Source organism: Mesocricetus auratus, unplaced genomic scaffold, assembly GCF_017639785.1.
Source record: "Mesocricetus auratus isolate SY011 unplaced genomic scaffold, BCM_Maur_2.0 Super-Scaffold_100676, whole genome shotgun sequence".
Classification (NCBI taxonomy): Eukaryota; Metazoa; Chordata; class Mammalia; order Rodentia; family Cricetidae; genus Mesocricetus; species Mesocricetus auratus.
The window spans coordinates 178,513,501-178,528,675 of NW_024429266.1; the positions used below are offsets into that span (position 1 = coordinate 178,513,501).

A 15,175-nucleotide genomic window follows, 5' to 3' on the forward strand; every position below is an offset into this window, starting at 1 on the left:
GGCATTTCTGTGGAGTATTTACCTGACGTTTCCATGGAGCTGCTATTCTCTTCCTTGTGATCTTCTTCCTCTTTGAGTAAGTTTTCAATGTCACTGGTCTCATCAACCACATTCTCTGACTCAAGTTTCTGCCCACTGGCCCCCTGAGGACTTGCGAGCCTTCCCCTGCCAGCCCCTCTGTGTTCTGAGTCTCCCTCCTCTGAACTGAGCTCACAGTCTTCAGACTCATCTTCAGATGGAAACGCCTCTTCGGCGGTACAGTGACCAGAATCAGAGGTGGTAAGGGCTGCTTTTCTCACTAGGGAAAGCTTCTCTGCATCCATACGGTCCTTCCACTGATGAGCTGCTGACAGTCTTGCCCCACTATCTGTCTCTCCTGCAGCAGACTCGCCATCTTCACTGCTTTCGTCTGCCTCCTCTGCCTCCTCCTCTTCCCCAGAGCTCCTCTCAAGATTATCATCGCTATCAGCAAACGCGGGCAAGTCCGCCTCACTGTCTTCTTCCTGCTCCTCAAGCTTGGGTCGTTTGCTTCCCCTAACAGCCATGTATTTACAGCTGGTGTTTTTAGCGCCTTCCCCTTCCTCCTCGGCTTCATCATCACTAGAGTCATTTTCCACTCTGTCATCGTCAGACATGTCTTCCTCGTCATCACTGTCTTCCTCTGCAGACTCCTCCTCTGTGTCTTCAAAGATGGCCTTCCGACGCACTCGACCAGTGTGCACGTCCACTTGCTTCTCCTCTTTTGGCATCAACAGCCTGTATTTCAAATAAATAAAAACTAACTCAAACTGTACAGGGTTAGCTATTCTAGAAACGTCAACCCACTATGCAAAGAAATGGGAGGCTGAGGCAGAAGGGTTCAAGATTCTAGCCTGCCTGAGCTCATAGTAAGGTAAGATTACATGGGCAACACCCTGTGCCCAAATAGAAATTTAAAGAAAAATGGATTGGGGTTAGAGTTTGTTAGTAGAAACCTGGCCCAACCTGGGCAGAGCCTTGTGTTCAGTCCTTGGCATTACTGAAGAAACAGCACCATCATATTCCCAAAATGACAGCACAAAAGGATGAAGTCAAAATATAACTAATAAGCAAACTCATGCAGCTACCTAATGACATGCCTGCAAAGCACTAACAGAACAAGGAGACTCTGCTAGAAACAAGCAAAACAATTTATAGTTTAGGAAAACTATTCAAAAGGGTAGTTAGTATTTAGTACATCTTCAAAACCTGGCTCCAGGTCCAAAGGACAATGTCAGCCTGGGACACCCTGTTGTGTCAGAAAACACTAGGCCTATGCTCACAGATGAATGGAGATGTGGCTAGAAGACACGGACACTCACCACTGAGGGTCACACCATCTGGGGCCACACAGGCATCAGAGAAAAACGACAGTAATGGAATGGCAGCACAGAAAACAAAACCAAGCCCACAATCAGCAGTGACGCAGAGAGCAAAGCGGGAAGGGGAAGCTCTTGGTGGAGGAGTGCCAGGTGGTCAGAGTTCTCAGCAGCGCTCCATGTGTGGACAGACTCATTTTTTAGGGGTTGCTGAGTTTGTAGAGTAGAATGACATGGGCTGAGGAAATGTCTCAGCAATGCAGAGCACTCACTGATCTTACAGAAGACCTGGTTCCATTAATTGGTACAGAATTATTGAGATGGTAAAGCTAAAATTAAAACTAAATAAAGCTATTCATTGTAGTACTACATATAAAACTGTGAAACCATCAATTACAAGAAAAACTATAGTATACCATAAAACAGTTCCTAAGTCAGAAACTCAAATAACAAAACACTGACTATATAAAGAAACTGCTCAGGATATTTAAATTATAAAGTTATTAATTATGTGTATGTATTGTGTGCCTACAGAGTTTATGTGTACCACGTTCATGTAAGTAGCCAAGGCACTCAGAAGGTGTCAGAGTCCCTGGAACTGGAGTTACAGGCATTTGTGAAGCAATAGATGTAGGTGCTGAGCACTGACCCCGAGTCCTCTGTGGAAGTAGGATATGCTCTTAACCACTGAGCAATCTCTCAAGCCCTAGGAATAATACTCTTAAATGAAACTCTCTAATTTTTCAAGTCACCATGCTAAGCAATAATGTACTGGAATGATGATGAGGCAGGAGTAGAACAAAAATCAACGTTTAGCAAGCACCCACTGAGTACAATGGCACGTAAGAGTATACAAGCCCCCAATCCAGGCTGAAAAGCGAGCCATGTTAGTGAACACCTACTGTGGTGACAAACCGCATACGGAAGACTTCCAGAGACAAGGCATGTGCCTTTGGACAAGACCTGAATAGATAGCTACATACTATTCTAGAATTTTGGTCACTAGAAAATATCCAAATGGCCTCCTAAAAGCAGTCAGTAGAAAAGTTTATGTAGTATTTGGGCAATATTCTGAATACTTCTGTTGAAAACAAGATTTATATTTTACTGTGAGAAAAGTAAATGCTATGAAATGTTCATAAGTGGAAAGAACCACATAGACACAATAAACCAAAAAACCTGGAGTTAATTTCCATCAAAATAAAAACTGATGATAGAATGGTAGGTAATATAATTTTTACTTTCACTTTTTAAAATTAAAAATTAAGAAAGGGCCAGTAACATGAGTTACTGGGTAAAAGTATTGCCACCAAGCCTGACTCTCTGAGTTTGATTCCTAGAACCGACACAGTAACCAGAGAACCAATTCTAACAATCTATATGCACACACGCATACACGTGAGCACACACAAGATAAATGTTAAAAAATTACATAAGAACTTAGAAAATGGTAGACTTACCCTTGACTGTCTATATCTTCTGACCCCAGAGGTTTGGAATCAGAAAAAAGTGTCACTCTGCTGGAAGCCATCTTGGCATCGATACTGGCATGGGTGGAGATGAGGCTCTGGACCAGTTCATGTGTGGGGCCTGTTTCCTCCTGTCAAAGCCAGGGAAAATGTGCAAGTCAGGAAAGCACAAGGATTCTAGAGACATGCTGGTTTCATCATTTCTCAAATTACCCTAAATGCCAGAGATGGGCTAGAGACAGCTCAGCCGTTCTGACTGCATACTGCTCACACAGAAGGCCCGTGAGTTTAGTTTCCAGCACAGTGCCCACACCAAGAGGCTCACAGCTGCCTCTAACCCCAACACCATATAGATCTGACATCTCTGTCTCTGTGCCCACCTGGACACACACACACACACACACACACACACACACACACACGCATGTATACAAACGGACAGACACACAAGTAATAAATCTTTTTTAAAATTACCTTATAATTCTAAAAACCTTTCTCACTGTCTCAAGAGAGAAGAAACTTCTTGCAACATAGCTTAGACCTGATCCCCAACAATGTGAACACCTCTCAATTCACACAGCCCATCAGTCTGCTAACCTAAGCCCTTAGCTAGGAAAACCCCAGGTCTCCGCACTACAGTCAAGAATGATCTTAACCCAGTAAGATTACATTTCAAAACAAACCAAAATTCTAAGTCCCCTTCACTGCCAAGGCTCAGGGAACACCCTGGAATTTGGGGGAAAGAACATAAGCAGGAGGACAGGAACAATGCTCTGTAACACTGTCCTCTGTGTGCGGCACGGCCACTGTACTCATGAACTGACAGCAGCTGTCTGAGATCACACGGGAGTCTGTCAACATTTGCACTTGGGTTGAGGAGGGGTCCATCAGGCTCCATCCCTCCCTGAGGAGCAACTGACAGTTAATGTCTGCTGAGGGGGATTTGTTGTTGCTGTGTTTTAACGTGTAGCATGTAAGGATGTTTTGCCTGCATATCCTCATCTGTGCACAGCTTGCATGCCTTTACGCCTGCAGAGGCCAGAAGAGGGCGTCAGTTTCCCTGGAACTGGAGTAAAGGTCAGTTGTGAGCCACAGGTCCTCTGGAAGAGCAGGCAGTGCTCTTAACCTCTGTAGTTCACATCCAGTAAATAACTCCAAACCTACTGTCATGTAAACACCCTAATTAAACTCAGTGGGTCATTATAAAAAAGACATTCAGAGAAGAGCTTCAGCAGGAAGGGACAGGGGAGACAAGGGAAGGAAGCAAGTGTGAAAACTGCTAAAATCCACCATATCCATGCGGGAACTAGTCAGAGAAAGTTTGAAAGGAGGAGGACTTCCTGAGGTGTCCAGTAGAGTGTGAAGAGATGAGAGGGTAACTGGGGGTGACAATGAGCAAAACATAATATACACATTAATAAAACTGCCAAAGAAATTTTTCAAAAGAATAAAAGTACCTTAAATTTCTTACACTTACACAAACAACTGGCTTGAGCCGGGGGGGGAAGAGAAAGTTCAACAGGAAAAGGACGGAGGACAAACAACACAGGATTTTAATAAAACCTCAAGAAATCATTATTTTATATTTACATAAAGTTATAAAATACATACAAGTACATGTGTACATATCTTACACACACACACACACACACACACACACACACACACACACACACACGATGAGAGATCTTAAATGAAATATGCCACTTAGACTGACAATGTTCTTCACTAGAGACACAGACTATCTACAAAAACCCCAGCACCCAGCATGAAAAACTTCCACGTGAGTGGTTCTTCATCAAGGGAGTCCAGGTGACTCCCAAACAGTCCGGGCTATTACTGTTGCCCTTGGCTGCCTCTCAGAAGTTGAAGGTAAGTTCTTATTGCTGAAGACACCACAGACTTAGGACACAGAACCTAGAGGATTCAAGTTGGATCCCACCTGGAAGCTCCTTCCTGAGGTTTAGCCATCACAGTTAGAAAATACCAGCCGGGCGTTGGTGGCACATGCCTTTAATCCCAGCACTCGGGAGGCAGAGGCAGGTAGATCTCTCTGAGTTCGAGGCCAGCCTGGTCTACAAAGCAAGTTCCAGGACAGCCTCCAAAACAATACAGAGAAACCCTGTCTCGAAAAACAAAACAAAACAACAAAAAAAACAGTGTTAGAAAATACTAAGCAAGCCACCAAAGAAAGGAAGCAATGAAGAGTCTGACCCAGCTGTGATGCCTATGAACCACACCAATGACTGACATGGCAAGATGTCCCTAAAGGTATAATATTGGCACTCATATCCATCTGGGTTATAACCAGAGCTGTCTAATTGACTTAAGTCCTGATCAACAGGAAGATAACCATGCTTGGTACTGGAAAGCCAAACAACTAGTGGCTAGTGAAGTCATGGATCTTTAGAGGACTTACTACCCCACTTTACTAGACCAGCATAATTCCCAATTGTATCCTAAAAAGTATCCGTATATCTACACATAAGTGTAGCTGTCACCCCTCATTGAAGGAGCTTCTCTTTATAGCAAATAGAAACCATTATGGAAAACTGCACCTGATCACAATGCAGAGATCAATAGATGGTGGGGAGCCCAATCTTGATGGAGACATCTACAACTCCTGACCTAGTTTTCTAGAAAGAAGATGAGCAGGGCAGTGGTGCTAACAACTGGGGACTTCAAATCTGAAGAGTATGAAGGACAGTATTTTGATTTTCTTCTTGATATAATGAAAAACATCCTTTATGATCAATTCTTTGTATCATAACTTGAATTAAAAAGAAAAAAGCTTTAATAACTAGAAGATGAGCATGATACCTGACAAAGACTTGTAAAGAATAATTCAGAAGAAACCCCTTCTTACCATTGCCTGAAAGCCATGGCTACCCCCGAGGTCGACATAGACAGCATCTTTGTCATACAGCACACCCCCAACTCCAGAGAGAGGAGCATAGACCAGCTTCTCCTTCTCATTCAAACAGCGCTTCTTTTGCTGTTCCGGAAGAGCACAGGGGTCAGGGAGAAAACTGACATCGCTGACAACAAAGTCTCCTACGCCTAGAACACAGAACACAGGAAGTCAAGCATTCACAAAACAAGTGTCAACTGTTAGAACAAACATTCCTGCATCTGAAGGCTTGAGGCATGACATGGAAGGGCACCACAGGTGTCGGCAGTTGACCTTGCTAGCTAGACAGTACCTGTAGCCACTCAACACTTTTGGCAGACGATACATAGCTGGGTTACTTCTAAAACTTCCAGAACATGGCTCTGCCTTGTTTGATAAATTTTCAATGTTGCAGAGGAACAAAAGCATCCCAAGAGGTCAATAAATACAGTTTGCTATATAGTAAGAGAATACCTGGCATGTGAATCTGACTGTTGTTTTTCAGGTAAGCTCCTCGTAAATAACCATAAAGAGACACCTTTCGATCGCACTTGATGTTTGTGCGGATGTCCTCGGGGTTTGTCAGATCTTCCATCCTAGAAAAATAAAATACAATCACATGGCAGGAAGGAATGTAAAACATACTTCTACTGCTTGTCATGTGTTGACCATTCTTGTCCATGGACTGGCAGCACAGCTCAGTGGTTCAATGTTGCCCAGCATATGAGGCTTGGAGCTCAATCTCAGGCACCACAAGAACAAGAGGTGCTCTTTAAGCACAACATTTATAAAACTACAAAAAACAGAAACAAGGAGGCATAGTTCACTGTGTTCCAGAGGACACAGAGCAAAACCATGACTGCCTCCAACTGGCTCCAGAGGATAATGCCCTCCACAAGAAGGGAAATAAGAGCCTTCTTGGGTCAAGGAAGAGCACAGAACATGAGTTAAGATTAACCTCCTAACTGAGGGTCTTTAGTTTAGCCTAGATTCCTCTAAGGAAGGTATTATAGGCTGAGAAAACAAAACACAAGGACAACAAAGGTACTGAGTGACTGGTGCTCTAGGTACAAGGACATCTTCACTGATACCTCAAAATTTTTCCATTTTTCTGTTATCCAGTTAGTTTGGTTTTGTTGCTGTTTGTTGTTTTGGCTTTTCCAGACAGTGTCTCTCTGTGTGTAACTCTGGCTGTCCTGAACTCTGTAGACCAGGCTGGCCTCGAACTCAGAACTCAAGAGATCCACCTACCTCTGCCTCCTGAGTGCTGGGATTAAAGGTGTACACCGCCTGCATGCCTTTAATCCCAGCACTCCAACGAAGATGTAGGTGAATCTCTGAGTTCATGGCCAGCTGGTCTACAGAAAGAGTTCCAGGATAGCCAGAGTTAAACAGAAACCCTGCCTCAAAAAACAAACAAACAAAAATCAAACAAACAAAAAAGAAAAGAAGAAAAAGAAAACAAAATGCTGGGAATCAGCCAGAGGCTTTGTGCAAGCTCTCTATGCCCTGAGCTATACCCTAGCCCTTAGTTTCACTGTAAATTTTATAATTATTCACCCTAGAAAGCAAAGCATCTTCCAGTGACCGCACACAATAGGCACTATCACTGATCTTTCCCAAACCTAAAACAGTTGAAAAGAAATACACAGACCAGGAAGAATCTCACACTTGTATTTTACCTGTCTGCCAGGATATAAGGATGAGAAGTTTGCCATGTGAGAGGCCTAAACTTCATAACTGTAATAAATCGGCCCAAGTTATGAATCTCTTGGTTCTGATACTCTCCATGCACCATTCCAGAAAGATAAAACAGCTTGGCACCCTAAACATCAAAAAGAAGAGAAAAGTGAATGTCCATTAAAGACCTGGCTGCCTTTGTCAGGACTTGTCATATGAGGGTCTCACCAAGGCAAAACCTCTCAGTTAACACTGGCATCTCTGGATCCTGAGCAGAGAAAGGACTTTGTGACCAATGGGCCACAGCAGTATGAGAAGGAGAAACAGCAGGCTCTGGACTAGCAGAAACTTCTGAGGCACTGAATTAAACCATGACCAATAGCAAATGAGATACACCAAGAGACCCGGATGAAGCCCACATGGAGGAAATAGGCCAAGGACTAAAACACATGCACACAGGAAAACCCTAGAGATGTAATGCAGAGCTGCTCCTCGTTCTGGCTACTTTAAGGACTACAAGCAACAGGACTCAATAACAGTTTCCTTCCTACCGGGTAGACTTCAGTCCAGAACCTATGCTTTAGCCGCTTCTTTGTCTTCTTGAGTTGCTTGTTATGCTTGAAGGAGTCTAGATGGGTGAGAACTCCCATAATTTTAGGAAAGCCATGTACTTGACAGATGTTTAGAAACTCAAATGTCTCCATTTCAAACCCAAAGCTGGCATCTATAAGCATTAGCACCTAAAAACAGAACACAATTTCTCACAGAAGGTATGAAAATACCCCACCCAGACCAAGAGTAAGCAAATTATGGCCCATGGGTCAAATCAAGACACACTTGTTTGCTTAAATATTCAAAAGAACACCACACACGGTATCTCCATTAATATTCATGCTCTCAAAACTACAAAATCATTAGTATTTCATTTAAAAAACATAAGGCTTAGCAAGCTTATATTAAGTTATACTGAGAGTAATTAATAATTCATTAATATGCCCCAAATTAAAAAATATGTCTTTAATATCAGTATCAGTAATATCAGTTTGATGGGACTACAGAGATGGCTCAACAGAGTACTTGTCCTTGCAAAGGACCCAGGTTCAATTCCCAGTACCACATGGTAGCTCACAACCATCTATAACTCCAGTTCTGGGGATCAGACACCCTCTTCTGACCTCCGCAGGCACTAAGCATGCACATGTACACATATGTAAGCATATGTAAGCAAACCATTCATATACATACAGTAAAACAGATGAATCTTTTAAAAAATGTAATTAGGACAGACCAATAACTTTTATATCTTTGGAGTCTTTCTAGTCCAAAGGACAAAAATCTGTAGCTCTTTGACATCCCATTAAATTAAATACACACACAGACAGACATACAATCCAGGATATCTGTTATCCAGTCATGATAGGTTAAGAGACAGCTTAAAAAAAAAAATAAGTGTCGGGCGTTGGTGGCGCATGCCTTTAATCCCAGCACTTGGGAGGCAGAGGCAGGCGGATCTCTGTGAGTTCGAGGCCAGCCTGGTCTACAAGAGCTAGTTTCAGGACAGCCTCCAAAGCCACAGAGAAACCCTGTCTCGAAAAACCAAAAAAAAAAAAAACCATAATGACCACCACCAGTTCCCAAACTCAATTCAAGTTCCAAGTTTTTTCTTGTGCTTAGTACTATATGGATTATCCACAGATAAATCCTGACCGCTTCACCCTACCATTATGATGAAGAATGGAATTTTGTGGAATGTACAAAGTGCTTGGGATGGGGCAGCGGGAGAGCCATCAAGTGTTTTACCCAGCTGTGAACCACACAAGCCACAACAATGAAGACCTGCCAGTCAGGTTATGTTCACCACTCAAATGACCATCACGGTAGTAACCAATTGCTTTCTGATTAAATTTGAGGCCTGTTCCACAAAATTCACGCCTAGCATTGTAAACCCGTTCAAGAGTCTGTGGCTGGGGGGGTCATAAGCTCTAAAAGAGTCTACTACTGACGTTTTGTTAGAAGGACAGTGTCAGACTGCCTTCTAAAAGCAGTTTACTCAGGTATGGTAATGTACACCTTCAATCCCAGCACCTGGGAGACAGAGACAGGCAGATTACTGAGTTTGAGGATAGACTGGTTTAAGAAAACAAAAACAAAACAAATTCGCAAGATTCTTTTTGCAATGGGTGGCAGTGAATACAGATTCACTGCTGGTCAAAGTGCTAAAAATAATGACTGTACAGTGTTGGCCCTAAACACTACCACAGTATCACCCTCTCCACGACTCGGCAATACTGCAGAAGACAGGGTGAAATGAATGTTCAAAGCCAGAAGATGGGAAGCGTGCACTCAAGAACTCACTGTATCTGTGATTACCTGGACAAGATTGAATCTATCACCATTCTCTCATGCATGGGGTTCCACCCCACACTGAGGCTCCATGTGGTTAATAGATTCTGGGAGGGGCATCAGTGATAAATTACCAGTGTTCCAGGAAATAACCAAACTCACTTAAGCAGTCATAATTAAACACATTGGATCAAATAAATCACTAACTACATAAATATAAAGACATCAGTCAAGCATGGTGGAGCACACCTTTAATCCCAGCACTCAGGACGCAGAGGCAGGTGGATCTCTGAGTCTAAGGCCATCTTGGAGTACAGAGCAAGTTTCAGGACAGCCAAAACTACACAGAGAAATCTTGTCTCAAAAAAAAAAAAAAAAAAAAAAAAAAAGACAAAGAAATAAGAGAAAGAAAAAGGGCTCATTCCAAGACAAATAACTTAGCTGATGGGAATCTCAAATTTATCATATGTAAAGTATACGTAATACCTGAATGAGCACATTGGTGGTTAAGTGAGCTAAACTTAGAAAAAGCTACTAGTATAGTGCCTAGCGAGAGTTCAAGAAATGGCAGGCATTGTACAATCAAACATGCATATGCATGCATGTATTGATATAATCATGCCCGTATGTATTCATCCATTAATTTTGTCCATTATTTTCTCAGCCCTATGGTTTTATCTAGGTTTTATAATGCATTCATCATGCACATTCATTGTTATGATAATAACAGTATCAGCATTTCAACCACTTCTATTTTATCTTTCCTTAATAATCACAGTGTTTCCCTGCAAATGAGATAAACAACGCATCCCACCGCCACCCTTATTGACTTACCAGATCTGCTACTTTAGCTAGATCAATCATTACATTGATGTCACAACCACATTCAATAATGGTAAGTCTGCGCTTTTTACCTGTAAGTACAAAGATGAAAATTTTACTTTTAAAAATCTTGAAAATGCTCTATCATTAACTCTATAATGATCATGTTTTTAACTGCACTCAGAAAAACATCATACATCTCTATAAGAATGTGATAGCTCATTTTTGTGGTCAAAACTATCAAATTAGAGCCGGGCGGTGGTGGTGCACGCCTTTAATCCCAGCACTCGGGAGGCAGAGGCAGGCGGATCTCTGTGAGTTCGAGGCTGGGCTGGACCAATAGCCTCCAAAACAATACAGAGAAACCCTGTCTCGAAAAAAAAAAAAAACAAAAAAAAATCAAATTAGTATCAATTCCATCTTGGTTTTCCTTGCATTGGTCTCTCCTTAATTTTGAAATATACCAACTGCACCCAGATAAATAATGGTATTTAAAAAAATAAAATCCTAGATGGAGATTAAATGACCAAGATCCTGCTGAGCCATAAGCCACTCTCTTTATCGCCAAATTGTTCTATACTCTCAATATGGCTAAAACATCATCAAACCTAATATAACAGGATGCTCATGGGATAGTCATATGTTTATTACTATAAATAGAAATATCCCCAAACTTAATAAACCAAAATGTTTATGGAACAGTAACTTGCCCAGTTAAAACATAATGATTAAGGATATCCCAAAAATAAAGCAAAGTCCTACTCCATCACTATTGTTAACAGAGCACTTCAGTCTCTACCATGACCATTTGGGGAAATGACTTTATTTTCCCTCACTCAAGCACAGAAATCCTAATCCCAGCACTTGGGAGCCAGAAACAGGTGCATCTCTGTGAGTTCAAGGTTAGACTGGTCTATATAGCAAGTTCCAGGGGAGCCAGAGCTACACAGAGAGACCCTGCTTCAAAAACAGAAATGAGCAAAAAGCACACAAACTCTCTGAAGAACAGCTTTGAGAGGAAAAGCAGATGTGTGTGGTACACGGGAGCTAACTTACTGTGAAATGAATATGCTCACAATGGGACCAGTGCTAAACCATGCCAAGAAACACTCTTGGCAAAGACAACCAGACTAAGATGGTATACACCAACATTCTTATGTCTAAGAAGTTACCTTTGAAGTTACAGACAACTCAGTAAAAGCAAGTGTGTCGTGATACGATGTAACAGTATCGGTATTATATTTTCTGTTTGAGCAAACAAAACTCAGGTATGTTATCCTTTGGGCAACAATACTTGCCAAACGAGCTCCAAGGCAGCACTCCCTACCTGACACAATTGTCACAGGGCCTCTGATCTCAGTCAGTTTCTGTCTGGTAAAATTCCGAATGAGGCACCTTATCAAAGTGCTCTTTCCAACTTTTGGAGGCCCCATCACCACCACCACTATTGGAGGGGGTTCGAGCGGAGTTCGGTCAACCACAGGAATGTGATGCTTTTTTGTCTTTAAATCCTGAGTCCTGTTTGTTTAAAACAAAAAAAGTTTACTTGCAGAACACAAAAGACCTTAACATATTAAATTTTATAGAGAATAGATAATACAAGGATACAATTAACTTTAATTGGTTAACTTCTAACCACCCCCTAGTCCAAAATCTATTCTTCAGAAAAGATAAAACAGATGACTAAAAAAGCTGATACTCAAGCACATCCTAAATCAGACTGATTTGACTTTAAGAGAATAAAAGGCAAAGACACAGACAGTATATAATACAAGTAGAGGTATAGGCAATAAAATAAATGTGCTATTTAATTTGTGCCTTGGACCTGTTTTCTTACCCACAGAATTGGGATAAAAATATCTATTAACCTCTTAATGATGTTGAAACAATTTAATTCAAACTAGGCAGTGGTGGCATACACCTTCATTCCCAGCACTTGGGAAACAGAGGTAGGTGAATCTCTGTGAGTTTGAGGTCAGCCTGGACTACATAGTGGGTTCCAACAAAGTCAAGACTACATAGAAAGACCCTGTCTTGAAAGCAAAACAAACAAACAAAAGAACTTAATTCAATAATGTTTAAAGGAAACTGCTGAATATATAAAATGTCTCCCTAAATACAGTTATTTTAGCAAGTTGCATTAAATGAAGGATATGGTGGGGGGGCGCGACCACACATATTGCCAAGAAGATATTTAAAATTTACAAAATTTTTCTGTGACTAATATAAATTCTTTTCCATTGGGGGGGGACAAAAAAAAACAAACAAAGGGCAGGTTTTGGAGGCAAAACCCTTCTTTGGCCCGAGTTCTAAAATGTTAGGAAAAGCACTCTGGCATGCCTAGGTCCTTCAGATCTGAGTTAGACTCACAAAACCAAATGCCACCTGAGAGAGGCTGGTACCACTTAATGAAATGGAAGAACCACCAACCCCAGCTAACCACACCTGTGAAAAGACCGAGCCATCCGCACAGCCGACTGAACTGCAAAGGCTTTAGGGTTTCTCTTCCGGGCATCCTCTTCATCTCCAAGCTGCAGATCCTGCAGGTATCGTTTCTTTTTCTTCTCCGCTTTAGGCCCACTGTGCTTCTTTCTGTGTTTCTTGTGATCCTTGGCTTCCATGGTGGCTATCTGTCAACTATAAATAAGTCTTAACCTGTACGGAACAGGGTGGATGGGGGTGGGAAAAATTATAATCAGGGCAACATGTGGGGGGCAGTAAATTTCATTTGTTTAGGAAGCAGTGATATCTTTGTTCTCTGTATAGAGGTAGAAGCTGCTTAACCATCTTCTTCAAATTCATTTCCTTCTTATGCCATAAAGTAGAAGAGTTACCGGCACCAACATTATCCTTTTTATTATGTTTTATGTATCTTAAAACCATCGGCAGTGTTCATTTTTGTGATGACTGAAATATACCCCATCTACGGTTCTCAATACAGTAGTCACCAACTACACGTGGTTACAGAGAATTTCAAACGCACCTTGGGAAACTGAAAAAAAAACCAACCCTACATTTTAAATAATTTTAAACTGAAACAGCCATATATGGCAAGTGCCTACTATACCGGACAATTCAAGTCTAGCCATCCACTAAACTAAGTGGCTTTCTAATTTAAACGAAAACGAGCATAAAACATCACAGCAGTGCTGGAGAGACCCGTCTCGCAGCAACCGGAGGAAGCACATTTTTTTCCCTATCTGTGCTCTCCTCTTTTTGCTCGGAAAAGCACACCCAACAGAGCAGGGTAAGAGCTAGGTCGCCTGCTGGAAGGACCCCTCCCGCCACATCTCCTCCGGGTCGGGCACGCCCGCACTCCCGAGCACCGGCGGTCGGGAAACTTGCCTTCCAGCCCAGACGCGCGTCTGGAGAATAGCCTGCCAGAAACTTGAGGACCGACCTCGCCGCGAACCAGACCGACGGCTCGCAGAGTCGCCAAACCTCACAGCCGCAACTGCTCCGGCAGGCAAGCACGACACCGGAAGCGGAAGTTGTCCTTCTCACACACCCACCGGAGGGAAACAAACTGAAGAGAAAGAGAGATCCGCAGACGGGCGACTTTCAGAGGGAAGCCGGAAATGGGCTCTTGGCTGGCTAAGGGTGTGTGTAGGTGTATTTTACAGGTTTCGCGCTGGAGTCGGCGCTCGTGCGAGTTTCTCGGGTAGATCTTCCTCGCTCGTCTAGAACACGGATCCTGAGCCAGAGTGATCCATCCAGCTGCTGGACTCTGGCAGAGGAGCCTGCGCACGCTGACTCACGCCAGGGGTCCGGGCGGCTTGTAGTCTCCGCCCGAGTACCAGAGGAAAGCCAGAGGGGCCCTGACTCACCGCCAGTCCCTACTTAAAAGCTCAACCCCACTGCCCCGGGCCAGTCCAACAGGCTCCGCTCAGTTATAAATGTCAGCACAGAGCGGGCTCCAGCTCTCCAGTGCCCTCTCGTGTCCAGACCGACCTGGAACAAACCGTGCTTCTCCATGCTCCTGGACAGGACTTTTTCTCAAGAAACATAGCCTTTTACCATTTTCTGTGTGCTCAGTCTTGTATTCCCAGGACACCTTCCAGTCCCACCTGAAGAAAAACCCATGACTTCCCCTCCCCCCCCCGTAGCAGGTATTTACTATAACTATGCCGGACCCAAAACGCAGCCCCTATCTCAAGAAGAATAAGAAATATTGTGCCAAATATGAGCAGCTGTGGCCTGGGAATATTGATTTACGTCCCCAACAAATAATATTCCATACAAAACACAGCTCTAAAGGCAGCAAGAGCTTATTGTTCAACTGAAGAGTCGTGTTAATGGGCTAAGAACACGAGTCAGGTAGCCTCAAACTACCATGTACCTTTTCATAGCATATCAACACAAAACACTTAAAGGTTCATATGGAAATCATGAAACAAAGTCAAAGGTTTAGCAATTTCCAGTCCGTAAAATTTGCACTCTCTCTGATTCTTTGACTACTATCACCCAACAATGCCCCGACTTCAGCAGGAAGTAGTTACAGAGCATGTTCAGGACAGCCAGGGCTACATAAAGAAATCCTGTCCCGAAAAATTAAAAAACAACCAAAAAGAGCAAACCAAACAAACAAACAACCATCTGAACACTTTATCTTTGCATTTTGCAAATCCTTGTTT

General features: G+C 42.7%; 1 protein-coding gene across 2 annotated transcripts in view; it reads right to left on the reverse strand.

The window, feature by feature from the left end:
• Bms1 (BMS1 ribosome biogenesis factor) overlaps positions 1–14,329 on the reverse strand; it is a 38,799-nt gene extending 24,470 nt beyond the window's left edge. The window contains exons 1-10 of one of the 2 annotated variants that reach the window (XM_040737811.1): positions 13,887–14,329; positions 12,987–13,171; positions 11,869–12,059; positions 10,554–10,633; positions 7,928–8,116; positions 7,379–7,521; positions 6,171–6,292; positions 5,673–5,866; positions 2,798–2,937; positions 23–756 (exon numbers count right to left, since the gene is read on the reverse strand). In XM_040737811.1, the coding sequence (XP_040593745.1) occupies positions 23–756; positions 2,798–2,937; positions 5,673–5,866; positions 6,171–6,292; positions 7,379–7,521; positions 7,928–8,116; positions 10,554–10,633; positions 11,869–12,059; positions 12,987–13,162 (1,969 nt within the window). In that variant the 5' untranslated portion in view covers positions 13,163–13,171; positions 13,887–14,329. Of the gene's footprint in view, positions 1–22; positions 757–2,797; positions 2,938–5,672; positions 5,867–6,170; positions 6,293–7,378; positions 7,522–7,927; positions 8,117–10,553; positions 10,634–11,868; positions 12,060–12,986; positions 13,197–13,886 lie in introns of both variants that reach the window. The other variant, XM_005066075.4, reaches the window with a different exon arrangement.
• Between the last annotated feature and the right edge of the window lie 846 nt (positions 14,330–15,175).